At 38.9% G+C, this 27,000-nt stretch overlaps 2 protein-coding genes and 1 long non-coding RNA gene across 3 annotated transcripts; all 3 read left to right on the forward strand.

Moving 5' to 3' along the window:
* The first annotated feature begins 1,399 nt into the window (after positions 1 to 1,399).
* On the forward strand, positions 1,400 to 8,666 carry crtam (cytotoxic and regulatory T cell molecule). Its single transcript, XM_082549896.1, has 10 exons — positions 1,400 to 1,479; positions 3,455 to 3,595; positions 3,730 to 3,882; positions 4,034 to 4,153; positions 4,909 to 5,064; positions 5,516 to 5,776; positions 6,802 to 6,867; positions 6,981 to 7,127; positions 7,311 to 7,397; positions 7,733 to 8,666. Exons 1-10 carry the CDS (start codon positions 1,434 to 1,436, stop codon positions 7,888 to 7,890), a joined length of 1,335 nt encoding a protein of 444 aa, XP_082406022.1. The 5' UTR covers positions 1,400 to 1,433; the 3' UTR covers positions 7,891 to 8,666.
* A 483-nt stretch (positions 8,667 to 9,149) lies between these two features.
* Positions 9,150 to 13,313, forward strand: hspa8 (heat shock protein 8). Its single transcript, XM_082548078.1, has 9 exons — positions 9,150 to 9,261; positions 10,241 to 10,450; positions 10,727 to 10,932; positions 11,023 to 11,175; positions 11,258 to 11,813; positions 11,909 to 12,111; positions 12,266 to 12,464; positions 12,544 to 12,776; positions 12,864 to 13,313. The coding sequence occupies exons 2-9, from the start codon at positions 10,246 to 10,248 to the stop codon at positions 13,059 to 13,061; spliced, it is 1,953 nt and encodes a 650-aa protein (XP_082404204.1). The 5' UTR covers positions 9,150 to 9,261; positions 10,241 to 10,245; the 3' UTR covers positions 13,062 to 13,313.
* A 1,434-nt stretch (positions 13,314 to 14,747) lies between these two features.
* Positions 14,748 to 21,352, forward strand: LOC309715826. Its single transcript, XR_014279315.1, has 4 exons — positions 14,748 to 14,840; positions 15,840 to 15,924; positions 20,681 to 20,814; positions 20,972 to 21,352. It is a non-coding gene; the product is annotated as an uncharacterized lncRNA (long non-coding RNA).
* The last annotated feature ends 5,648 nt before the right edge of the window (positions 21,353 to 27,000 follow it).

The following is a 27,000-nucleotide window of genomic DNA, read 5'->3' on the forward strand; positions in this document are numbered from 1 at the left end:
CCCCTTTGGTTTTCTTTCTTTCTCTCCCCCTCTTTCTCTCATTCATTCCCCCTGTCCTATTTATTAAAAAAAAAAAAAAAAAAAATGACAAAGGATGAACTGAAGCTCTGCCATCACGTAATGTCGCATACTGCTGTTTCTGATGTCATTTAAAAAAAAAAAAAAAAAAAAAAAAAAAGAATCACCAGTTAACCTAGTATGACTGTGAACCGTGAACCCCTCTATGTCGCTACACTGTTGTTAAGTTAATGAGGATATTTAGGCAACACTGAACCCCATGCTGAGTTTTACAGAGTGAATGATTTGTAAATTATGTGTTCTATCCAGTTAACTTTTTTGTCTTTCAGGATTTAACATACTTGATGACTGACCCTAAGACCATTCCTCTCCTGTTGTTCTTTTAAGAGTGGGTAAGAGGCATTTAATTTCTGTGTTCACATACAAGTGAACGGAATGTGATAAATGTTTTAAGTTACTGCTTGATATAACATTTTAAGCAACCTGACTTATATGACACATAGTAAAACCTCCCCAAAAGAAATTCACACAGGTTTGTTTCCACTTCTATATATAGTTAGTGAGTACAAGTATGTTTCTGCATTTGCTTTTAAATTATTCTTCCATTTTCTTCTGGAGACTGTAATGGCACCTAATTACTGCAATACCACATTTTTGATCTGACTAAATTCAGTAAATGTTTGTGTCGAGTCTACAGTGGAAAACATCATAAAACCATGAGGGCTATGGCTTTCATTTTCCCCTCGGTACCCACCTGACACAAGTTTCCAACTCAAACATCTTTTGCTTTAGAAAGTAGCCATTTCCTCTTAGTAAGCCACAGATTGGTGGCAAGTTGTTAATCTTGTTGATGTGTGAGTTAAAACTGCAGTGGCAATTCAACCTGAAGTTTAGTAACTGTGTTCAAACCACAGTTACTAATGTTAGGTACTAGCTGGCTACTTGGTTGATAAAGCATCTCTACTGTTTCCAGAGTTACTAATTCCAGAATTAACATAATTTTGGAAAATAAGGAAGGATAATTTTGTCTCAGGTCTTTTACTATAAATGGTAACTGGACTGATCCTTATATAGTGCTCTTCTACTCTATTTAAATACTCAAAGCACTTTTTACAACATGTCATTTTCACACTTTCTATGTAACATTCATGCTCTGATGAACCACAGCCATCCACAAGATAGATAGTTGTAAATTCAACATTCAACTCATGTTTGGCAGCAAAACTACAAACAGGAATAAAATGCAATCATGGTCAGCTTCCACTTCTACTGTAAGGAGTCACATGAGAATCTCTCAAATCAAAAAGTTAGGGGAAACCACAGAGCTGTGATGTCATGGAAGGTCCCGTAGTAGAGTACATATAGATGAGTGATGAGGAAGTGCACCAGAGTCAGTGTGTTTCTTCGTGACAGAGATGGAACTAAAACTTGTGCTTAGCGTCTTTGTGCTGTACATTGAGGGTGAGTGTTTGACTTTTTACACTCTTTGGCAGTGTTCGATCTGATAAGTGCTGAAATAGGATCGTAACCTACATGACTGGAAAAAGCAGATGAACACAGTGAGGATGACTATGCCTTGGAGTAAACAACTTCCTTCTGAGGCTGTTTGTGCTCTTTTACATTTAGATGATTTATTATATAGAGAAAATTATGGTACAATTACAAGCTCTCATATTTCACACAGAAAGTGCTTCAATTTTCAGTAAAAGACTCTGTTTCATTAGTTATGCATTAGAGGAATTTGCATTTGGATTTCTGTTTGCTCATGTTCACATCAACTGAACCTAGAAAGTTGGGATGCTGCATAAATTGTAAATATAAACTGAATGCAGTAATTTGGAAATCTGCTAAACCCATATTGTATGCACAGTAGAACATAGAAAACATATCAATTGTTTATACTGAAACTTTGTACAATTTCATAAAAATAATAAGCTCATTTTGAATTTGATGGGAGCAACATTACTTAGGAACACTTCCTATCACTGTGTTTGTGTTTGCCATAAATGCAGGTTAAAGCTCTATCGTGCAATACATTAGTCTCTATGCGTAGCACATCTGGTAAGACACCATTAGTGCTATTAAAAGCATGTAAAACAGCTTGGCTTGATAGGAGGAGGTCTGGGTGAACTGGCCTACCAGGAGCCTGACCTTTCACCTGTTGAGAACATGTAGCATATCGTGAAACAAAAAATACAACAAAGAAGTCCCAGGAGTAGCTATAATCCTGTCATAAAAGAACAGGATAACTTTCCTCCCCCAAAGTCCAGTAACTGCTCCCTTAAGTCCTCCTATGTTTATGGACAGCTCTTAAGAGAGTTGTATTTTTTTTTTATTAAAATGATAGATTTTCTCAGTTTTAATATGTTATTGTTTTTGTTCTGTTGTAAATAAGATGAGGGTTTGTGGCGTCAAATTGTTGCATTGTGTTTTATTTACATGTTACAGTACCCTGGCATTGTTGGAACTGGGGTTGTATGTTGAACCAGTTCACAACTTCTCAACTCTGTTAAATGACTGACATAAAATGAAAGTTCTTTAGGACAGTTTCTTCTATGACATAGAGTATATATGTAGACTGGCCCTTTAATAGTTGTCAGTAATGGAATGATACAGATGAAAACCTTATAATGAGACAAAATAGACAAAGGAGACTGGCTTTAGCTTTGCATAAGAGCAAACAACGTAACATACACAGTATACAATGTATATATTTTAGTTAGCATTAAGAACTTACTGAGAAATTACATTTTCTGTATTGATCAGGCAATACAAATAAAATTAAAAAAGAAACAGAGACAACCAAAGCCTTGAGGGACATAAAAATGACTGTACTGATGAAAAGTCATCAATACAAATATTGGTGGTTGTCAGTTGATGTAATGGCATGACTAGCACACAAACTGCAAAAATAGCTTTATGACCTCTGCAGTGGTGTCAGTGTGCCCCCAACAAATGTGTTTTCCGTGTGTTATTTGAAACCCACAGAAAAGAAAAAGCCCCCAAAGGCCCCATGAACAACCTACAGCAAATATATATTTTTTCCTCACACCCGCCCTACTTTCTCTTTCACCTTGAAAGCACTGACCACATTACTTCCTGTTAGAACAGAAATGCATCAGATGTATAACAGGGGGGCTGCTTATTTTGTAGCTGCAATGAACAGCATTTTTTTCCTGTCACACCTCCTCCACACACCTACTGTATATATACACAGTGACAGGCCAGTGGCAGAGGTGGTGGCAGATGAGTCAGACTGTGAAAAGTTTAACTGAACTGTTTAAAACTTAACTTGGACATCTGTATGTGTGCCACTGACTTTTTAATTTCAGCAGATGGTTGCTCACTTGTTTTTACCATGTTAGGAAATGTGTTATGCACATTTCGTTCTCAAAGAAACTTTAACAAAGTCAAACTTCCTTTTATTTTATTGCAGTTTCACTTGCAGTATTGCAGCATGTGACGGTCATGGAAGGTGAGAACCTCAGCTTAAGCTGTCCTGTTACCAATGCTGACAAGACCAATGTGGACTGGAAAAACCCTGAAGGATTTGTTATGTTCTTCAATCACAATCAAGGTGAAAATGGCATATTCAGTCACAGTAATGAATGTAAAAACAAAAACTTAAAAAGTGGCAAATGTTTGGGCCAAAATTCAAACAACCTTTGGTGAAAGGCAAACATTAAATAACTTTAAATAAATTGTTTCCAGCCTTAAAGGACAAACGCTACAGAATCGACACACTGTCTGAGTCAAAATTCTCCATCAGTGTTTCCAGCGTCAAATTTAACGATGGAGGCAATTACACATGTTCTCATTATGGAGACCAAATAACAGAGAAGATAGTGGAGGTGACAGTGTTGGGTAAATATTATCTTACGTCTTTCTTTTTACTTTCTTTTCACATCTTTACTAGCGATGGGATCAGACTTTGACAGTTATACTAATTACCAAAACAATTACCACTGTGTTGATCTTGTTTCATAAAACTTTGTCTTTTGTGATTCTTTTGAAGGTTATCCCAAAATGTCAAAAACAAAGCATGAAGGAAAGACTGTCATAAAATGCACTGCTGTGGGGAACCACTTTGCTCCTCAGATTTCTTGGAAAATCGACGATGGGTCAGAATTTCTTGGTAAGTTGGAAGAAAGTGAGAATGATAGTTTGAGGTGTTAGTTAGAAAAATTGCCCTTCAATCAGGATTTTTCCCAGTGGATTTTCCAAAAAGCTGAATTGAGGTGACTACACAAGGGGATGCCATTTTGATATCATTCCCTTGCTGATTACTCATATTTATGTATCATAAAATGTTTTATGATACATAATTGGCAAACAAATGTTTGCTAATTTCTATACATAGATAAAAATAAAAAAAGTTACATGTATATTGTGAACTCAATTCAATTCAATTAAGAGCAGTTAACTAGGAATAAGCACAAAAAGTGAATTTATTTGATACTAGGAAAGGTTGATTCTTTTTGATAATAAATGCAATGTATTCTTCCTAAAACTTAACTACTGTGCTTAAAACCACAGCAGTTAAGAGTGGATGGATGGGTTAGGGTTAGGTTAACATGGGTGTTAACACTTACGTTGCGGAATTTAGACATTTGTAGGTGTATTAAAATTAGTGACAGCAACCAGTGAGTGGGCTCATGTGATGATGATAGCATGACCCACACTTTCTGGAATCTTTGCTACTATGATGAGACTGAACAACGTTCAAATGTTTTTTAAAAAAAAGACTTTAAACAAGGGGGATTTTGAATTTTATTTTGAATTCCACAGAAGAGTAGTTTCCGTTACAAAGGGTTGATTTGATCAAGTGTTGCATTTGTGATGGTGTAAGTTGATGCAATCGATGCTAATGACATCTATCCCATTTTACAGCTCGTAACCAATTCCAACAGGAAGCTAAGAAATACATCTCCACTGGGATGATTGAAATTCTCTCAGTAGAGAAAAGAGTTACTGTGAAGTGTCTTGTTCGTCACCCTGCATTGAAATCAAAACATCTGATGAACTTTGTAAAAATTAGACGAGGCTGTGAGTATATTTCATTCATTTAGTTTTTCAACACCACCACATTATAGCAACAGTTTTAAACATTAAAAGAGTAAAATCATCCATTTTATTATCCATGACTTGTGTACAGTGAATAACTTCTACATAAAATGTTCAATTTGAGGAACAGTGACTGTGTAGTTGTGTCGTCACAGAACAGGGAAAGCACTGGGGTTTTTAACTCATGAACTGCGCCACAAAACAGTCCATAGAACCAGACTGTGAAACTGTCTGACCAAAAATAAAAACAAAAAAAAATGGCAAATCCACGTAATTTCCCCATTCTGTGTTGTTAAAAAAATCTAGTTTCCTCTATTCTAATAAAAATGAAGTGTGATTTGCAGATAGTTTTCATGACATCATGAATTTTAACTTTCTCTGAACTGAGTGTTGTTTCTACTCAGTAGTAACACAAGTCCAATTTCTGTCACAGCAAAAGGATCCCACCACACATCCACAGTCAGTCCACATACTGTTAAAGGATCAACAAAAGTGCCAGGGACAACAACCATGTGGATCAGACATAATAGAACAGCAGTGTACTCCACCACAAGAAATGAGAACAAGCCCTTATCAGAGAGCTCAACGGTTCCCTCCAGTCTGCAGGCTTCCACCAGTGACCCAGAGATGTCTATCACTAGATCTCCTCAGATCCCTGTTACAGGCCCTACAGACCCACATCTCAGCACTAGTGGTGAGTGGAAACTGTCTGCATTTTTATTTGTTTTTTATGCCCCGTGGATTTCAAGAAACATAAGGTTTCATATTAGATAACACACCTTAGGATGAGCTTAGGGACACAAAAGAAAGTAGTGGAGAAATGGAAGTTTTAAAAAGAAATACATTTTATTTAGTTCACAATGAATAAAACCCCATTTTACATTTTAAGTTATGCCATACATCATATTTTAAATGAAACTTAAATCCCTCGATCTGCTAAAAAGGAAAGTGAACTTTAGTGGAGAAATTAGCCTACAATACATCTCTTTGTTACTGCTTAGTATTGTGTGTTTAGCATATTACACTAACTGTGAGCCTATGGGGTGGAAACAAGAGTGATCACATACAGTGTCTAAAAGGTCTCTTAACCACTACTGTGGTTGATATAACACCAGATGTGTTTCCTGCAATGGAGAGCTTGAGCTATATGAAACTCTGTCATGTTAGATGTATTCACTGATTGGGAGGCTGCAGCTCTGTGGGCAAACAAAAACTGTTCCGAGAGCATATCTGCTCTGATCGTCAGATATGCTCCAAAAAAAGCAGTTTACGTCTTCTGTCTTTAGTGTTTCAAACCTTGAACACTACTGACATGTAATTGGTTAGAAATGCACTATATATGTGTGAATTTACTCACACAGTAAATTCAGTGTAATATTAAAATTTAAGCAGAATGTGTGCAAAACAGTTATTTGTCTTCCATTTTCGCATGTTACCTGAGCTTTATATATTCAGAAAATTACTGTAAAAAAAAAAACAAACACTAAAAATTAATTTAAAAAAAAGTCCTATCGTGTTCAAACAGGGTAAGCAATGACACCATTGAGGCAGTAGGCCCAACAGGTTCTTCAAATATGTGTGTTTGATGCCACCTATTGGTTACTCTGGAAAACTACAAAAAAATGGTTCCATTTGAAAAACATAATAGACCTGGACTGTAGTAGCTTCATAGAGTCTGTGTTAATTATTGTACCTCTTTTCTTTACTACACCTTTAAAGGCTGGACATATTCCCCTGAAACCACAGAGAACATCACCATTGATAACATGGACAGTAACACAACAGGTACATTTACACTCAGCTTGAATAGTTAAAATAACAGTTCCTCTTCTCTGAGAATCACAGAGAACACCATGTGTTTTAAAATCCTTAAGGTTCGGGGTTTTCTCTATTTCCAGGGAATTTTGACTTAAACATGCATAGAAAAGACCAAGAAAATTCATCATTGCTGGTCTTGCTAGTGACATGCCTGATCTGTGGCCTTCTAGTGGTCGTCATTTTTTTTGCTATCAAGCTGAGGAGAGCACACATTGCCTGGAAAAGAGGTAAGCAGGTCACGTTTTCTGTTTGATGTCAGACTAAAGTTGCTGTTATTTACAATTTTACTTGACTATAGTCTGGCTAAAAATCATACATTCTTGCAGCAAGTGTGTTGTACTTTCAGGAATTGTGATCTAAATGTATTTTTATTTATCTTACAAAAGATTTGACAGTTTTTATTGTTACAGAAAATGAAGACTCTAATCCATCAGAGGAGAGCAGTAAATCTAAATCAAGCCATGAAGAAAAGACCTCACAAGCACAACGGAGAAGAGGTACAAAACCTTTTAATTAGATGGTTGTTCGCATCTATGACTGTATTATACCTTCTGTTTAAATGTGAATATTATAAAATGTAGCATTTGCTAAAACATGACTAGGGTCATGTTGGCAGCTTAGAGAAACAGCACACTTGTCAACCAGAGGATAAAGTTCACTTACTTAGGGAACTCAAACTCAAAAATCCAATTAACCTTTACATATTTTGAATCCCAGTTAATGGTCAGGGAGTGCTTTCATTGACACATTTTGCCCAGTACACTGTAAAAACTGCCTTATCCTATCTTAAAAGAGAAAATGGGATATTTATTGGTATTCTTTATTGTTACAGGCCTCTTCAATACAGCCTTCACACAGTATGTTGTTGAAGAACCAGCAAAGACGATGACTTCAGTGCAAAACACAGCTGTGATCACAGCAACAACTTCTCAACATCAAACTACAGCACAAACTTTAGCCAAATGTGATGCGAAGGAGACATCGCTATAACTGTCTTGAAAACACAGTTTTCATGATATCAGCAATTTTCCATTTTTTTCTGCACTTGCATGGCAGAATACAGGGCAATCATTCACTTATTATTGTTAGGAATATGTGCTTACTTATGGTAGGTAGAACCTACCTTTGATCTTCAGCAGCATCAGTTCTTGGTGCCATGAATGCCACAAGATGTTGAAAAAAACGACTTAAAGTATCTACATTATGTTGACATTATTCATCACATCATTTGTCTACTGTACTTTTATCCTTGTTTTCATTCTGTTACATTGCTACAGCTACCGAAGTCCACTGAACTCACTGTTATGTTCATGAGGGTTAGATTTCCTGTGTGTAATGGTCAGTAGAAGATCTCATAAACATATGCTCATGGTCAGACAAAGGAAAACATTTCCCCATACCGATACATAACCTGGACTGTCGAGGTCCATTCAGTCTAACAATTGACGACAAGTTAATCCCCCCCCTTACATCATCAGTCATGCCATGTTTTTGTTTTATATGAACATTATATGTAACGCACCTGACCTGTATTTACAATAGTAGATAGCACTGCTGCTATATGACTGGCGGATGACCAGCATCAGCAAGAATAAGCATGTCTGCAGGTGTTCCTAATGAACTGTTTGAATGTCTACACAGGATCAAATGTGGCAACATAATATCTGTAATATATACTGTGTGAATATAGCATATATGTTGCCTTGTATGTATATATTTTGTATGTTTGGGTTGAACATGTAGCAATAAATTATATTTTGCTATAATATATTGTTTTTGAGCAAAGATAACAGGCTATGGGAAACATTAATATCATATACATATTATCAGCACTCTGTGGCTTTGTCTCTGAAAACGTGTCGAGCATTAATACGGTAATATAACACTAAGGTCTATATGCATATTTTTAAAAATAGCTCCATAATATATCAATTATGTATGAACTTAAAGAGCGTTATGTAGCTTACAAAAAACAGAAGCCAAATCAAGCACCGAACATGACTGACATACTTAACGGTAAAATCTAAAAAAAAAAGAAGAGAGAGATGATTTGCCTTCTACACTTCACACAAAGCTTCCATCTTATGGCATGCGGGTATTCACAACCATTATGAAGCAGTCACAATAAAGCAGGAAGTGGGATGGATTGTGTCTCGCGTCATCGGTTCACCAAAGCCTCATTGGTGAACCGATGAGGAAAGACTCAGTGACTGCGCCGATTGGATGCTGTGCCGGTGATATAAAGGGTTCGGCTAAAGGTTCAACCTCCTTTCGCTTCTCATACCGGCAGGGTTGAGTCACCGTGGCGCTAGTCCATTCCAGCCCAACAATACCCACAGTCAACCTCAGTTCAGTAACTCGGTAAGTCATTCTGAAATACATTGGTGTTAACAAAAAGTTCTAGTATATTAGTTGAATTTGCTGGCAGGATTTGCTTTATGTATGACTGATGTGCATGTTCACTGGGGAATGCTGAATTTTCTCCTCGTGTTAAATGCTTGACGGTTATTTTATTAACAAATATGTATCGCATAGTGAATTATGAAGGTGAAAGTATTCATATCCTTGTTATCGAGGCGTAATCATCGACTCAAATGCTGCATTAAGGCTATATAATGGCGGAGGGGGAGGGGGGGTGGAGAAATCCTGACGCGTTCGAGAATGTTCTCGAACAACTGTTAAGCTACCCGGATACCCGGAATATACAGGCTTCCGGTTTTTGTTTTTTCTTTTTTGTTGTTTTTTTTTTTTTACTCTAGAGCAAAAGTAAAAGGTTTTGTAAATCTTTTCAGATTTAATTCTTTAAATATTTTCTTGTGCTTTAGACACATTTTAATACAATAGTTTTAGTATCAAAGCACTCTAGCTTTTAGATTTCCGGTTGTACCAGTTTGCTGTGCACGTGATTTATGACTGACGCATGGCTATTGCTTGGCCATGAGCCACGCTCTTTCAAGGCGGGTTCCTTCATTTTTTTTTCTGTAAGTGGGTGGGTTGTTGGAATTGGGGTTTGTTAGCCCAATAACGTTGTTAAAATGCTTAATGTTTTATGGCCAAGGGGAAAATAAAAGCTCTTAATCAAATTTATATAATCAATATAAATTTAAAAGACAACTCTAAATTAAACTTGAAGGATAATTAAAGCAAATCAACTAAAACCATATGTTTTTGTTGTACATTCTAGTTCTATTAGTCTAAATTGCCTTAAATTGAATAATTGGGTAAAATGTAGTTGTTCAATTGAATTTGACATTAAGCATGTTATAAAGGATTGAAGTAAAAAAGTTACAGGTAACTAGAAGACCAATATAAATGTAACACTGTTCTTGCATTTCTTTAGGAAACATGTCAAAGGGACCAGCAGTTGGTATTGATCTTGGGACCACCTACTCCTGTGTTGGTGTGTTCCAGCATGGCAAAGTTGAAATTATTGCCAATGACCAGGGCAACAGGACCACACCCAGTTATGTGGCCTTCACAGATACCGAGAGGTTGATCGGCGACGCAGCCAAGAATCAGGTTGCCATGAACCCCACAAACACAGTCTTCGGTAAGGGTTAAAATTTTACTTAACAGTAAAAGTCAATTTGGTTGATGAGTACCAATTTTTTTTTCAAGGTAGGACACCTTGAAAAAAATTGGTATTCATCAACCAAATTAAGTTAACGCCTCGGTTTTACCACCCATGAGCTTGTCTTGAAGCAACTCATCTCTGTTAAAGACCAGTCTTGAGCCTTGTGGATTTGAGGGAAGAATGATAAGACTATTGCAGAAGTGTATTGCATCTTTTTAAAAAAAAATAACTAAATATAACTTTCTCTTTCAGATGCCAAACGCCTTATTGGCCGGAGGTTTGACGATACAGTTGTGCAATCAGACATGAAGCACTGGCCATTTAATGTCATCAATGACAATAGTCGCCCTAAAGTTCAAGTTGAGTACAAGGGTGAATCAAAATCATTCTACCCAGAGGAGATTTCCTCCATGGTGCTGACAAAGATGAAGGAGATTGCTGAAGCCTACCTCGGAAAAGTATGCTCTGAATTTTCCTTTGTGGAATAGTCGCAAGTTTTCACATGACTCATCAATTTAATGTCCATATTTTTTTTTTTTACATTTCAGACTGTCAACAACGCTGTAATCACAGTGCCCGCTTACTTCAATGACTCTCAGCGTCAGGCCACAAAGGATGCTGGCACTATCTCTGGCCTGAATGTTCTGCGCATCATCAATGAGCCCACTGCAGCTGCCATTGCTTATGGGTTGGACAAAAAGGTAAATGGGTAAAAATTTATTCTGGATTATACTACTTTTTTGTTAACTGTCTGTTCTTAAGCACTATCAAATCTGTTCTCAGGTTGGATCAGAGAGGAATGTTCTCATATTTGATCTTGGTGGTGGCACCTTCGATGTATCCATCTTGACCATTGAGGATGGTATCTTTGAGGTCAAATCCACTGCTGGTGATACTCATCTTGGTGGGGAGGACTTTGATAACCGCATGGTCAACCACTTCATTGCAGAGTTCAAGCGCAAGTACAAAAAGGACATCAGTGACAACAAGAGGGCTGTCCGTCGTCTGCGCACTGCTTGCGAGAGGGCAAAGCGCACCCTGTCTTCCAGCACACAGGCCAGTATTGAAATCGACTCTTTGTATGAAGGAGTTGACTTCTACACCTCCATCACAAGGGCTCGATTTGAGGAGCTCAATGCTGACCTCTTCCGTGGCACCCTGGATCCTGTGGAGAAGTCACTCCGCGATGCCAAGATGGATAAAGGGCAGATTCATGACATTGTATTGGTTGGTGGCTCCACCCGTATCCCGAAGATCCAGAAACTTCTCCAGGATTTCTTCAATGGAAAGGAGCTCAACAAGAGCATTAATCCAGATGAAGCTGTGGCCTATGGAGCTGGTAAGTTTTCAGAGGAGAAAAAAGCTACTGATGATAGCTGCCCTATTATAATCGGAATTTAGTTTTTATCTTGAAATAATTTTTTTTGTTTTTAGCTGTCCAGGCTGCCATCCTGTCTGGTGACAAGTCTGAGAATGTGCAAGACCTTCTCCTTCTGGATGTCACACCTTTGTCTCTGGGTATCGAGACTGCTGGAGGTGTTATGACTGTCCTGATTAAACGTAACACCACAATTCCTACCAAGCAGACCCAAACCTTCACCACTTACTCTGATAACCAGCCTGGTGTGCTCATCCAGGTAAGTGTAGCCTTATTTATCTTGGCCTTTTAATTGCAGTTATGTTAATTTCTGCCATTCACATTCCACTAGAGATTGAGACTCATGTTGTCAGACATTAGCATTTGTGTAGATGTGGAGTGGAAAAATTATTGGCTGACCTCTATTTCAACAGGTTTATGAGGGTGAGCGTGCCATGACAAAGGACAACAATTTGCTGGGCAAATTTGAGCTAACTGGAATCCCTCCTGCTCCTCGAGGCGTTCCCCAGATTGAAGTGACATTTGACATTGATGCCAATGGCATCATGAATGTCTCTGCTGTTGATAAGAGCACTGGCAAGGAAAACAAGATTACCATCACCAATGACAAAGGTGGGTTTTGATTGATGACAGTTTTGATTGATGACATCAAAATTCTGGCGCAACTTGTGACTCTTTGCTGTCCTTCTAGGTCGGCTCAGCAAGGAGGATATTGAACGCATGGTTCAGGAAGCAGAGAAGTACAAGGCAGAAGATGATGTTCAACGTGACAAAGTGTCTGCTAAGAACGGCCTGGAGTCATATGCTTTCAACATGAAGTCCACTGTGGAGGATGAGAAGCTGGCCGGCAAGATCAGCGATGATGACAAGCAGAAGATCTTGGACAAGTGCAATGAGGTCATCAGCTGGCTGGATAAGAACCAGGTAACCCCACCCCCAAGCACACACCAGAAAAAAATCACAATAGTATCAATTGCTATGAAGGGCTTATACAATATCTATATTTTGTAGACTGCTGAGAAGGACGAGTATGAGCATCAACAGAAGGAGCTGGAGAAGGTGTGCAACCCTATCATTACCAAGCTGTACCAGAGTGCTGGAGGTATGCCTGGAGGAATGCCAGAGGGCATGCCTGGTGGCTTCCCTGGAGCCGGTGGTGCCGCTCCTGGTGGTGGATCCTCTGGACCAACCATTGAGGAGGTCGACTAAACATTCAGCTATACCAGCTGCTACCTGACGTGTTTTCTAATAAAGTAACCCTCCTAGAACAAGTAAAATGCAGGAGTGAAATTTAATGACCTAAAAACAGGGTTCAGAGATGTCATTTATGGCCATTGTTTGCAACACAGGTGCAAGGGAACAACTTGTAGTTGGCATGATTGAGCAGAGTCTTCAAATGTCAAAGTGTTTTGTGTATGGAGATGTAACTGCCTTGACAATAAATTAATCTTGCAACCCTTATGTGTTGTACATTAACTTCTAACTTGAAACTGGAAGCTCTTTATCTCAAAGCAGGATCTGTAAATATCTTGGGGTGGGGTGGGCACTGTCTTAATGCTCTATTGACTAATTTGTGAAATTCTCAGGATTCTTTGTCAAATGTGAAATGAAACTAGAAATTCCTATGGCTTACCTGTAGGTAGGTTCAAAGTAAACAGGGAAAGTATCCTCCCTGTTACTTTACCACTATGGAACATGAATCTACAGAATGGGCTCAACATTTCTAACAAATGCACTCCAGCTTTTTTTTTTTTTTTTTTTTTTTTTTTAAGTTTTAAGTGACAATTTATAAATGGTAAAAGGAGGAAAATAAGCATTTTGTATAACAAATTTACTAAAACAATGTTTTAACCCTTGGATGCACAGCCTACCAATATCTACACTCTTCCACAAATGGGGTCAAAAATAACCCCAAATAAAATCAGTGTTTTGCTGTAAACTTAGTACTTCAAAATCTTTAAAATGAAGAGTTGTAATATTTTTATATTTGAGGTATTCCTCATGAGGTGCTTTACATTTTTATTAATTTTAAGGAACTGCAGTTTTTGTATCGCTTGTATCACTTTTGTATGCTTGTTCGGCATATACTGCAGAAGCTGGGTCCTTCCCTCTGAAAGGCACAAGTTGTTCATCCACTGTAACACAATCACGTGAGGATGAATTTGTGCCTGCAGTTGACCAGGAACAGGCCCCATATGTAGCAGAAAGCTGCCATGTGGTTTGTTTAGGCTCTGGTCCTCTTGTCATCAAAGTGCAAGAAACTGCAAATATCTTCAAATCTTTGAATTGACATAGTGGCCTTGTGCAATGGGTTATGCAGAGAACTCTCAAAAAACACAGACTGGTACATCCCAGTTCTTCTCACTTCCTGCAAGAATGGCCAATCAAATGAAGTCCATTAGCTTATGTTTGATTACATTTTTCCACTCTTTTCCCCTGTCTGTGGCTACTCTTTGTGCCTGCATGTCAGCACCTCTTCTATTAGGCTACGTTCACATTGCAGGCGAAAGCGCATCAAATCCGACTGTTTTGACCCTATGTGACCCATATCCGATCATGGTAGGACAGTGTGAACGGCACAAATCCGATCTGAGTCACTTTCGTATTTGGTACTGAATCGCAGGCACATGCAGAGCGGGGGGCTGGAGGGGCTTGAGCACCCGCCCCTTTCCTGATGGGTGCCCAAAGTGCCCTTTTGTTGAGGAAACTTTTAAAAAATGTTTAATTTTTTTTTATGTGTGCGTGCGTGCGGAGTCCTGTCTGTGCCCCTCAACAATAATATATACTATAATCACAGTTTTGCTAAATAAAAGGCTCTGGCTTGCATCAGTCACATGATCACATTTAACCAATGATCGCCCTTGACGGCAGAACGCGCTGGTTATGAGACGGGAAAGAGCTCACAAAAAGCACGCGCATTTTTTGCGGTCCAGAGCCGTAGGAGAAACACAAGTTAACTCAGAGATACAGACTGATGCGACAAAACCAGTAAGTAGGTGTACAGCGTACACTGTAGTGTGTAGCACACAGGAGTATTAGCTTATTACGTACACGTTGGTAAGCTGTCTTGTGGCAACTGACGAACTGAAACAAACGAGCGTGCTGTGTGTGCAACAGCGCGACAAACATTACCTGTCCTTTTATTAACTGCACAAGTAGTGCTGGTCATAGCTGCTGGCTACCTGTGTAAGGCTGTCATGGGTCTGTAGCTCTGTCAGCGTTTTAGGGAACATATTTAGTTTTAAAGTAAGTTACAGAGCTTTTCCTGTCTTTCTGGAGGGATTATATTTCACTAAAAACGATCTAATATGCATGTCCACATAATTATGCATTATTATAATATTTTAAAAAACACACGCTGTATTTTAAAGAACATACATTAAGAAGCAGATTATATTAGATTTATATTTTAAATAAGACAAAATTTGGATTTTACAGCAGTGAAATTATTGTATGTCTACAGTTTAAAAATGTAATAAGCTTTGCCCCTGCACAGAGTGGATAGTGAAACAAATGGAATCATCATAATGACATTATTTCATATTTATTACTTCCCCCTCCTCTTTGCTTTATTATTGTAGCTCTAGTAATAAATAATAATGTAAAGATTCTGGATCAGCACCATGATGCCCACAGTATATACAGTATTCTGAAGAAGGTCTAAAACGTCACTGTGTGTGCGTGCATGTGTGTGTTTTATTTAGATGGATTTTTAAAAAAAATACTCATGATATAACATTGTCCAGACATGGCTGGTAAGGACATGAGGAGGAAACAGTAGAGCTATGTGAGGCTACTAAAGGCAGTGCTATAACATTTTTCTCTCATCATTTTATTATAGATTAAGTGCAAGAGTTGTTAGGTGTGGATAATTTTTTGTTGCCTTATGGTTCCAAGCGCTGTCACCAATCTTTGCATTTTGTTATTATCTCATGACACTTGTTTAATCAGCTACCATCTCTCCTATGGACTCTTTAATGTCTACAGTCTCAGATCAGCACAGCCCTGCCCTCCAGCACTATCAGCAGCAGGAGCAGCAGAAACCCCTCAACAGCAACATTGTACCCATCAGGTAAAACATCGGCTACGTTTGCTTTGCCTTGTTGCCCATATTAGATTCTTGATGACTGTGTGTTGTTGTTATTCAGCCTGGTTCAATGCGCCCCTTTTTAACTTTGAGCACCCGCCCCTTTAAACCTCTCTGCACGGCCCTGCTGAATCGGATACATATCTGATGTTTCAGAAAGTGACTGCTGTTTGAATGGTCATGTCGCATTAAATCCGTCTTTTATGTCACTGACACAAGACAGAAGCCAATTATCAGCGCCTGATAAGACATCGTGAATGCTTCCTGGGCATCCCTTGTAGATGTTAGTGAAGACAACGTTGGAGAAACGTGAACATTTTATTTGTACTGTATAATCTGCAGATTCTGACAGAAATCTGCAACTATCCTTTGAAGCACCGCTCCTCTCTCAAACATCAATAAGGATAATTATTAGACCGTATGTAAATAACAAAAGCAAAATTGGGAAACGTAAAGTCGGAAACAAATCTTTATATTAATCTCCAGTGTTGGGGAGTAACAGAATACATGTACTGCCGTTACGTATTTAAAATACAAAATATGAGTAACTGTATTCCATTACAGTTACCGTTTAAAAGGGTGGTATTCAGAATACAGTTACTTTGTTGAAATAAATGGATTACACTGTGGTACTTTCCTGTTTCATATTGTCGCGGGTCAGGGCTGTTTGGGTTTTGTTTGACAGCTATGTTCTGTTGTTCCAGGCGGCAGCGTTACGGTTGCCATGGTTACAGGGCGACGCTCTCTCTGCGACTGTGTGTTTCCTGGGTGAGAGAGCGCCTTTTCGTTGTTGTTGTTGTTGTTGTTGTTGTTGTGCTAAGCTAACAGGCAGAATGCTACAAGCATAGCTCTAAAGAATGTAGCATCATGGGCAGTGTAGTCCGTGTTGCAGGGAGAATGGACTGCCATACACGTTATGGGTCTGTGAGCGCGAGGAGGGAGAAAAAGGCGAGTGGAAAGGTACGAGTTGTCATCGAGGAAAAACGGGAGCTGGAAGCATGTAAATATAATAATAATTATATTTACAGCCTATGGGTGGCTGTAGCTCAGGTGGGAGAGCAGGTCAGCCACTAATCAGAACGTCGGTGGTTCGATCCCAGGCTGCCTCCTGGCTGCATGCCAAATATCCTTGGGCAAGATACTAACCCCGTGTTTGCTTACTGGTGGTGGTCAGAGGGCCCGGTGGCGCCAGTGTCCGGCAGCCTCTCCTCTGTCAGTGCGCCCCAGGGCAGCTGTGGCTACCATAGCTTGCCGTCGCCAGTGTGTGAATGTGTGTGTGAATGGGTGTGTGAATGGGTGAATGACTGAATGTAGTGTGAAGCGCTTTGGGGTCCTTAGGGACTAGAAAAGCGCTATACAAATGCAGGCCATTTACCATTTATAACCACTGAAGCCAAGAAGAGAGCCTGACGAGCCCAGTTGTAAGTAAGTTCGTGTTTTCCTCCGAAAACAATACGTTCCGTTGAGTTGAGCGTTGAGCGTTCCTTTCAACGCCTCTCTCTGTCTCTCGCAAGAAAAGTTGACCCACACAACAAAGTAAAGCTATTTTTCGGCTACGAGCCGACAGGGACCCCGCCGTATTAGTCAGAGGTCCCTTTACTACAGTTCGGAGTCGCGGACCTTCAGTAATAGTAATAAATCACACAGCAATAGTACATTCACGTTGTTGTAAAAAGCATGATAATATATTAAGTAATCCAAAGTATTCAGAATACGTTACTGTCATTGAGTAACGTAACGGAATACGTTACAGAATACATTTTGGGGCATGTATTCTGTATTCTGTAATGGAATACATTTTAAAAGTAACCTTCCCAACACTGTTAATCTCAGACATTCACCGTCAACTTAACTCTTTAGGAGCTCCTGACTCTGAAGTAGACTTCCTGGTTCCCCCACTGTCGTCCTGTCAGTGATTTTCAAGCTTTACTCTTCTCTCCATAACTGACGTATCTAATCTCATTAAAAAATCTAAGTCATCCACCTGTCAACTTGACCCTCTCCCTACTGTGTTAGTTAAAGCCTGTCTTCCCTCGTTAGCACCTCTCATAACCAATATTATTCATTCCTCCCTGAACACTGGAATTGTTCCTGAAGCACTGAAAACGGCTTCTGTTATCCCAATTCTCAAAAAGCCTGGTGCAGACCCCAATAACTTTAATAATCTTCGCCCTATATCAAATCTCCCCTTTATTTCAAAAATTCTTGAAAAAGTTGTCGCCGCCCAGCTTCATTTACATCTCAATGACCATAATCTCTATGAACAATTTCAATCTGGTTTCCGCCCCAATCATAGCACAGAAACTGCTCTGTTAAGAATTACCAATGACCTTCTGATGGCAGCTGATTCTGGTCTCCTATCCATTCTCATCCTTCTTGATCTTAGTGCGGCGTTTGATACCATTTCTCACAATATTCTCCTGAACCGGTTAGCTTCCATTGGTATTAGTCACACCCCCCTTGCCTGGTTTACCTCCTATCTCTCAGACTGCACTCAGTTTATCCAACTTAAATCCCATTCTTCAACTCTATCCTGTTTCTGCTGGTGTGCCCCAGGGTTCAGTATTGGGGCCTCTTCTATTCATTATTTATATGCTTCCTCTTGGTTATATATTCTGAAAATATAATATAAATTTTCACTGTTATGCCGATGACACCCAGCTCTACCTTTCTTCATCCTTCCCACCTACTTCCCTCTCAGACTGTCTTATTGAGATTAGATCCTGGTTCTCCTCCAATTTCCTCAAACTTAACAGTAATAAAACTGAAGTTTTACTTGTTGGTACACCATCTATCTTAACCAAATCCCACAGTTTTTCCATTAACATTGAAAATTCTCCCACCCTTCCCTCCCCTCAGGTTAAGAGTTTGGGTGTCACACTTGATAATACTCTTTCATTCCAGTCTCACATTAATTACATAACCTGGTCTGCTTACTTCCATTTACGTAATATTAACCGACTCCACCCCTTCCTTACTCCCCATGCTGCCGTCATCCTTGTCCATAGTCTTATTACATCCCGTATTGATTACTGTAATTCCCTCCTATTTGGTCTCCCTAAAAGGTCCCTTCATAAACTCCTTCTTCAAAATTCTGCAGCTTGGATTATAACCCGTACTCCGTTAAGTGCTCATATTACCCCAGTTCTTCAGCAGCTTCACTGGTTGCCCATCGAAGCCAGGATAAATTTTAAAATCTTACTTCTTACATACAAGTGTATCCATAAATCTGCTCCTTCATATTTGTGTGACCTGCTCCATATCACCACTGTTTCTCGCCCTCTCAGGTCATCATCTGCTATTCATCTTACTGTTCCGTCCTCACACCTTATTACTATGGGGAACAGAGCTTTCAGTCGCTCTGCTCCCCGGCTCTGGAACTCTCTTCCTCCTGCACTAAGAAATATTGACTCCCTCTCCGTATTTAAGACACAGCTCAAAACACATCTGTTTAAACTGGCTTATTCACTTTAATGCTGATTTTATCTGTTGTCATGCTCCGTTTTGTAATTTTAACTTATTTTATTTATTTTATGACTACTGTTCCTTTTATTAATTGTGTTTTTTGTAAGGTGACCTTAGGTTTCTGAAAGGTACCCTAAAATAAAATGTATTATTATTATTATTATTATTATTATTATTATTAAGGGCCGTCAGTCAAACAATACTGTCTGTAGGGCTGCCACGATTAATTGACTACAGCAACTATCAAAATCGTCGATGACTGATTTAATAGTCGACGCGTCATTTGAAGCTTTGTAAGATCACAAAAGACGCAGTAATAAGTAGTAGGATTTAAGAGTGTAATAACGGACTGAAACAGAAGATGGCAGCACTGCATGTACAAGGATGCCAGCTGCCGTTAAACCCCGAAGAAGAAGAAGTAGCTCTGTCCCAGAATTCATAGCGCAGCCCAGCTCAGTTTCCAACAATGGTGGCAGCTAGTTAGTGTTAATATTACTCTTATTATTCTTTCTGGGTTACAAAATAAACATTTAACATATGTTCAGGCGAGAATGTAGCTGTGTAAACCTCAAATATCTGCTCAGTTGATCAAGACGCCACATATTTTCAAAAGCGCTCTGACGTTTTCGGAGACGTCTGTTACCCACTAGCACGGTAGCTAGCCGGGGGCAAGGCTCACTAGAGCCCGTGAGAACACCGGACTCCCGGCAAATCGTCTTTCCGTCTTTCGCTACTCAGGTTACTCAGGTCACATTTTATTTGTAGTGTGAACGAGCAGACAAAAAAAATCAGATTTGATCAAAAAATCTGAATTGAGCATTAAGACCTGCAGTGTGAATGTAGCCTTATATTATCAGACATGAACATCTTCCATGCATCTACTGGGGAGACAGTACTACAGGGAGTGCAGAATTATTAGGCAAATGAGTATTTTGTCCACATCATCCTCTTCATGCATGTTGTCTTACTCCAAGCTGTACAGTCTCGAAAGCCTACTACCAATTAAGCATATTAGGTGATGTGCATCTCTGTAATGAGAAGGGGTGTGGTCTAATGACATCAACACCCAATAGGGCTTTGGAGCGTGATGTCACGGGGGTGGGCGTGGAAAGGATTTTGGCCCAATCCGCCATTTTGGGGGTCTAGCGCAAGTGAAAAGGGAGCGAAGTCACACACAACAGCCATGGTTCGTATTTGCTGCAATGTTCGATCACACGACCGGCAAGAGAATAAGGTTGAAAATGGTTTATCTTTTCATTCTTTCCCAACCTGGAAGCAACATGAGGCAGCTCGTGTATCGGATGTTACCAAACGAAGGCGTCTAGCCTGGATAGCAGCTGTGAGACGAGCTGATGTGCAGTTCGCTTCCATCTCCAAATATCTGTTGGTGCTCCAGACATTTTCATTCCGGTAAGTTTTAAATATGTTCATATCACTCTTTATAGCCTATTAGTTTTATTTTCTATGCGCTCTGAGGTCATAGCAAATTAGAACAAACATCCTACTGAGTGATTTTGCAGAACTACCTTCTATTTATAGAGTTGCTAATTATTTGGCATTATTGCAGCAAACCAGCCTATGAAATGGATGACATCGTGACTGGGTTCCAGTGCTACACAAGGGACCTGCTTCAAACATACCACCATGCCAATCAGATTACTTCTTCCATGTGAGGGTGAAGAGGTGACCCTCCTGGATAAGATGGTGAAGGTTTGCTGCGTTTTGGTGAACAGTGTGATAATAAAACCAGGGGAGAATGAAACTTGCTCCTGTTAAATATTCTTAAGTATTGTGCTGTTAAAATTGCTGTATTTTTTCAAAAGATACAGTAAATAATGTTAGTAGTGGGTGATATCATGTAAACACTCATGATTTTGTGTAAACATTTTGTCATTTGTAAACTATAAATGACATGGATTCTACATTGTAACTGATGTGATGTTCTTTAAGGTGGTTTTAATAAAAAAAAAAGAGGCAAAAATTTGTTTGTTTCTTTATTCAACTTTTGAACAGTGGTACTCAGTCAGTATATATTCAGTAAATGCAAATTATTTACACGGCAGTGCACTACAGGCATAAATCTAGACCCCTAGATAAAACATTATGGGTCATTCCCACAACCCACAGCTTTACTGTGTTCCAGCAAAGTATCCAATAGCAGTGACAACTCCTCCAAAGTAGCAGGTGGGATTTTTCTGTTTTGAGGACGGCTCCTTTTACCTGTCAATACGGATGGTCTGTTTATATTTTGATCAAGAGCCTTTTTTTTGGGCAGCTGAAGAGGAGAAGTCTATCTTATGGCCAACCTCTGGCTGTATCTTGGTCATATTACCCAGCAAAACCCAGTATGCAGGTTCATCTGTAACTGCCCTTGTGCCACGGATCAACACTGTTGCTTCTACATTAAACAGAAGAGCAGCAACATGGCTGCAGGTCTCTGCGACTCCGGCTATACAGGTGCAGTGGGCTGCTTCAACCTTCCCTGTGATGCTCACAGTGACCCATGGCTGCAATGCTGGTTCAGTCAGTCTTTGAGAGTGCAGTACCTGAAACACACACAGACAAAGTTCATTTAAAGACAAGAACTATGAGCCAAGGCCGACATAAATGTGTTTTATCTACTTTATCATAAATGTAACAAAGTGTTTAGAAAGTTAGCACATACATGTAATTTTTGATTTTTTTATGTATCCATCTATAGAACGCTGCATGTTATATTCTAAATCTGCCTGTTCTCTGTCAGAAACCTGCCTGCAGAAAAATGAACCTAAAGTATGTAATGCAAGGATGTAATCACTTTCAAGATGGAGAAAGCATAAAGTGACAATTATGAATCACTTAATATGATAAGGAGATTCTGCAGGTCATTAATCAATGTATAAAACTAAAATAAAATGTATTTTTAGTGACACAGGATACAAACATGGAAGCAAGATGTATAATTAGGATTATTTATAATAAATATGAATAAATTAGTGCAATTTCTTTAACCATAAAGAATAACAATCCTTCAGGACAATGTCACATCAATGCACTGAACTCATTATGTTATCCACCTAACAGCCTCCACATGTTCTCACTGTAATTTCCCCCTCATGAATGAATTTATGCTGCACTAATCTGAATGTTTGCAGGGAAATCAAACGCATTTCACACGCAGTACTCAAGCTGACTTACCTTTGTTTGAATGACGACTTGTACGCGCTGACTCCACAGACAAGGTCAGGCTATGTCAATAGCGGTTGGTCTTCAGGGTTTCTACTCCACGGCCGTATTTCATACGGGTCCACATTTCCAATGCACGCTATTTTCTGCAAGTACCACTGCTTTGCCTCTGGACGCAATCGGTCTCTATACAGTTCATTCTCTTTTGAGCTGCTTTTAAGCATCTTTCTTGTAGTCATCATTCCAACACAGTGTGTTTGTTTTGATTCGTAGACCCCGAAAATGGCGCTGCGCTCCCATAATGCATTGCGGCGTGACGTCAACTCCAAAGCCCTATATCAGGTGTGCATAATTATTAGGCAACGTTCTTTCCTTTGGCAAAATGGGTCAAAAGAAGGACTTGACAGGCTCAGAAAAGTCAAAAATAGTGAGATATCTTGCAGAGGGATGCAGCAGTCTCAAAATTGCAAAGCTTCTGAAGCGTGATCATCGAACAATCAAGCGTTTCATTCAAAATAGTCAACAGGGTCGCATGAAGCGTGTGGAAAAACCAAGGCGCAAAATAACTGCCCATGAACTGAGAAAAGTCAAGCGTGCAGCTGCCAAGATGCCACTTGCAACCAGTTTGGCCATATTTCAGAGCTGCAACATCACTGGAATGCCCAAAAGCACAAGGTGTGCAATACTCAGAGACATGGCCAAGACGACCACCACTGAACAAGACACACAAGCTGAAACGTCAAGACTGGGCCAAGAAATATCTCAAGACTGGTTTTTCTAAGGTTTTATGGACTGATGAAATGAGAGTGAGTCTTGATGGGCCAGATGGATGGGCCCGTGGCTGGATTGGTAAAGGGCAGAGAGCTCCAGTCCGACTCAGACACCAGCAAGGTGGAGGTGGAGTACTGGTTTGGGCTGGTATCATCAAAGATGAGCTTGTGGGGCCTTTTTGGGTTGAGGATGGAGTCAAGCTCAACTCCCAGTCCTACTGCCAGTTTCTGGAAGACACCTTCTTCAAGCAGTGGTACAGGAAGAAGTCTGCATCCTTCAAGAAAAACATGATTTTCATGCAGGACAATGCTCCATCACACGCGTCCAAGTACTCCACAGCGTGGCTGGCAAGAAAGGGTATAAAAGAAGAAAAACTAATGACATGGCCACCTTGTTCACCTGACCTGAACCCCATTGAGAACCTGTGGTCCATCATCAAATGTGAGATTTACAAGGAGGGAAAACAGTACACCTCTCTGAACAGTGTCTGGGAGGCTGTGGTTGCTGCTGCACTCAATGTTGATGGTGAACAGATCAAAACACTGACAGAATCCATGGATGGCAGGCTTTTGAGTGTCCTTGCAAAGAGAGGTGGCTATATTGGTATCACTGATTAGTTTTGTGTTTTGTTTTTGAATGTCAGAAATGTATATTTGTGAATGTGGAGATGTTATATTGGTTTCACTGGTAAAAATAAATAATTGAAATGGGTATATATTTGTTTTTTGTTAAGTTGCCTAATAATTATGCACAGTAATAGTCACCTGCACACACAGATGTCCCCCTAAAATAGCTAAAACTAAAAACTATTTCCAAAAACATTCAGCTTTGATATTAATGAGTTTTTTGGGCTCATTGAGAACATGGTTGTTGTTCAATAATAAAATTATTCCTCAAAAATACAACTTGCCTAATAATTCTGCACTCCCTGTAAACCCAGGTGCAAGCCCTGGCCGATTATTCAGAATATTGTGGCTAGAGCAGTAAGAGGGGCTCATTCTGTTAGACACAATATCCATTTCCTCTTCAGAGGACTCATCAGAGGACGCCTCTGTATCTGATTGGCTTTGTTCAGCGGGGGGGGGGACAATAGTCTGGGTCCTCTATATCTGAGATGTCACATTCTGAGTCAATGCCTCCGATGGGCTCTTCATCCCATCCGTCCTGAATCATTTGTAGGGCAAGGTCCACAGGGATCCTAGCTGGCCTCATAACAGCCATGATACTATAGACTCTATAGTATAGAGTCTATAGTATAGACTATTAAGAAGAAGAAGAAAAAAACATCAGAAAGGACAGTGTTTGAAATATACAGAAAACTATAAATCATGTATGTTATTGTGTAAAAATGAATTCCTGATCCATCACAAGTGTAAGTCAGAGTTGCTAAGAATGAAAGTTTCATAGAAGGCTCCATAGGACCTGTTTGGGGTCATTTCTGACCCCACTTGTGGAAGAGTGGGGTAGTGATACAAAAACTGCATTTTTTTTTAATTAATGAAAAAATAAATAAAAATGCAAACGACCTCATGTTACAAACATATTTTATGAGCAATACCTGGAATATGAATATATTACAACTTTTCATTTGAAAGATTTTGAAGCTAGAAAAACAACCTCACGTGTGCATCTAAGGGTTAAAACACATTTTTAAAACAAATATTACCCTATCACAAACCAAAAATAATTGGGACTTTAACAGAATTATATGGATCAAATTAGTGTTCAAGTGAAATAATTCTCGTTTCCGTAATTATAATGGTGGGTAGGAAGTAGAGCTGGGCGATAGAACGATAACGATATGTATTGCGATATAACTTTTTCTCGATAGAAAAATTTAACTATTGCAATAGACCTCGCTGCTCTTGTCCTCTTAAAAAAAAAAGAGAAAAAAAAGGACAGCCAATCCAAATTAAGTAGCGCAGAGCCGAACCAATCACAGCCGCAGCGTCACGTCACGTCACGAAATCTAGCTCCACCTGCTGCTTTGGCATGTTCATAGCAGCGTTTTCCTTCATTTCTGCCTTTATGTGTGGACGGGATTATTTTTTAAAACGAAAACGGAAAATCTCCGTTTTCAAAAATACCTGTGTACGTGTGGACGTAGCCTCAGTCTCTGACTGGAAGCGCTAATTCGTCATTCGGCTTTTGTCAGACTAAAGTAACTGTTAAAACTGTTTGAAAAGCTAAGCTATACAACAAGGAGAGATTGAGAATTTCCTTTTAGTTCTCAGTTTATTTGATATTGACAAAAGTTAGTCAGTTTTGTCTGTTCTTCTGTAAAACAAACTAAGATTTATTTTTAGAATTAATATTTTGTTTCTAAGTGGAATTGACAATTTAGTCTGTTTCATTTGTTCTATTTTGAAACTTAAACGCTTTAGCGGCTGCCTTTTGTGTAGTTTGCAATATTTGCCTTTATTTATCTGAAAAAGTCTCATGTTCCTTAAGTACATCTACCCTGTTGAACTTATTATGGGAAATAAATATTTAAATAAAAACAAGCTGCTGATTATTTCACATTTTACTTGTGAGCAACGGCACATTTAAATCTTACAAATATAGTTATTTGGCTTATATCGTGATAGATATCGTTATCGCCTGAAATGAAAAAAACATATCGTGATATGAAAAAATCTTATATCGCCCAGCTCTAGTAGGAAGCTATATTATGTAGAGCAGATTACTGTGCAGCAGAATACTGGCATAACAGGATTGTCTTTTTGTCACCTAACCTTAACACAACCTGTCCAATCCCAAATGGGATGGTTGAAATTGTACCTGGATTACGTTATATTTTTTTCAATCGGCCTTTTATTTTGAAAACCCTAAACAGGAATCATTAAATACAACCATATAATTTTATCTTATTCTATGCATTATAAGTTAAAAAGACAGACATGGAATTTTCTGTTTCATAAACTATTTACAGTAGCTTCTCTACCATTTCTTCTTTCATTTGGCAGTTTTACCGTGGAAAAAGACAGCTATTTCTCCTCTGCTGAACTTGACTCTCAGGCCACTATTATATTTATTTAGTCACATATAGTTTTTAAGTGGTGGAAACAAGCTGTTGTAGATTTTACTAATCTCCTTGGGCCCATTGTTCCATTGGAAGACTAAATTTAGGGTTAAGCATTTCTTGTTGGATAGTCGAAATCACATTTATTATACAAAGAAATTCATGGTCGACTCAATGACTACAAGGTGCACAGGTCCTGTGGTTGTTGGCTCCTGTGACAATTACAACTCTTCTGGTAAAGTTTAAGCAGAGGTGGATCGAGTATCCAAAAATTGTACTCAAGAGTAGCATTACTTTAAAATATTATTACTCAAGTAAAAGTGAAAAGTAGTCTTCAAAAATGTTACTCAAGTAAGAGTAAAAAAGTACTTAGTGAAAAGCCTACTCAAGTAGCGAGTAACTGTTTGAAATGTCTGATTTGTTTTATAAATAAATGCTATCAGACAAACAAAAATAAATAAATATACAAATTTTAGTATTTTCAACAGGAATATATGTAAAAATATCAACAATTTTTTTCCAGATTTCAGTTTTTCACAACATAAAGCTTTTTTCACCAATACCTACAGTAAATAATATAAACATATAAACAGTACAAACAATGAAAAGATATGCTGTAAACTTGCTCCAAATGGCAC

Source organism: Aulonocara stuartgranti (genome assembly GCF_965226115.1).
Source record: "Aulonocara stuartgranti genome assembly, chromosome: 10".
NCBI lineage: Eukaryota > Metazoa > Chordata > Actinopteri > Cichliformes > Cichlidae > Aulonocara > Aulonocara stuartgranti.

Excerpts from the sequence above, each read along its gene's own strand:
- crtam (XM_082549896.1), top strand. The coding sequence starts at position 1,434 with ATGGAACTAAAACTTGTGCTTAGCGTCTTTGTGCTGTACATTGAGG. Across the intron at positions 5,065-5,515 it reads TGTAAAAATTAGACGAGGCT|CAAAAGGATCCCACCACACA; the intron begins GTGAGTATATTT and ends TTTCTGTCACAG. Across the intron at positions 6,868-6,980 it reads CATGGACAGTAACACAACAG|GGAATTTTGACTTAAACATG; the intron begins GTACATTTACAC and ends CTCTATTTCCAG.
- hspa8 (XM_082548078.1), top strand. The coding sequence starts at position 10,246 with ATGTCAAAGGGACCAGCAGTTGGTATTGATCTTGGGACCACCTACTCC. Across the intron at positions 11,176-11,257 it reads CTTATGGGTTGGACAAAAAG|GTTGGATCAGAGAGGAATGT; the intron begins GTAAATGGGTAA and ends ATCTGTTCTCAG. Across the intron at positions 12,465-12,543 it reads TACCATCACCAATGACAAAG|GTCGGCTCAGCAAGGAGGAT; the intron begins GTGGGTTTTGAT and ends CTGTCCTTCTAG.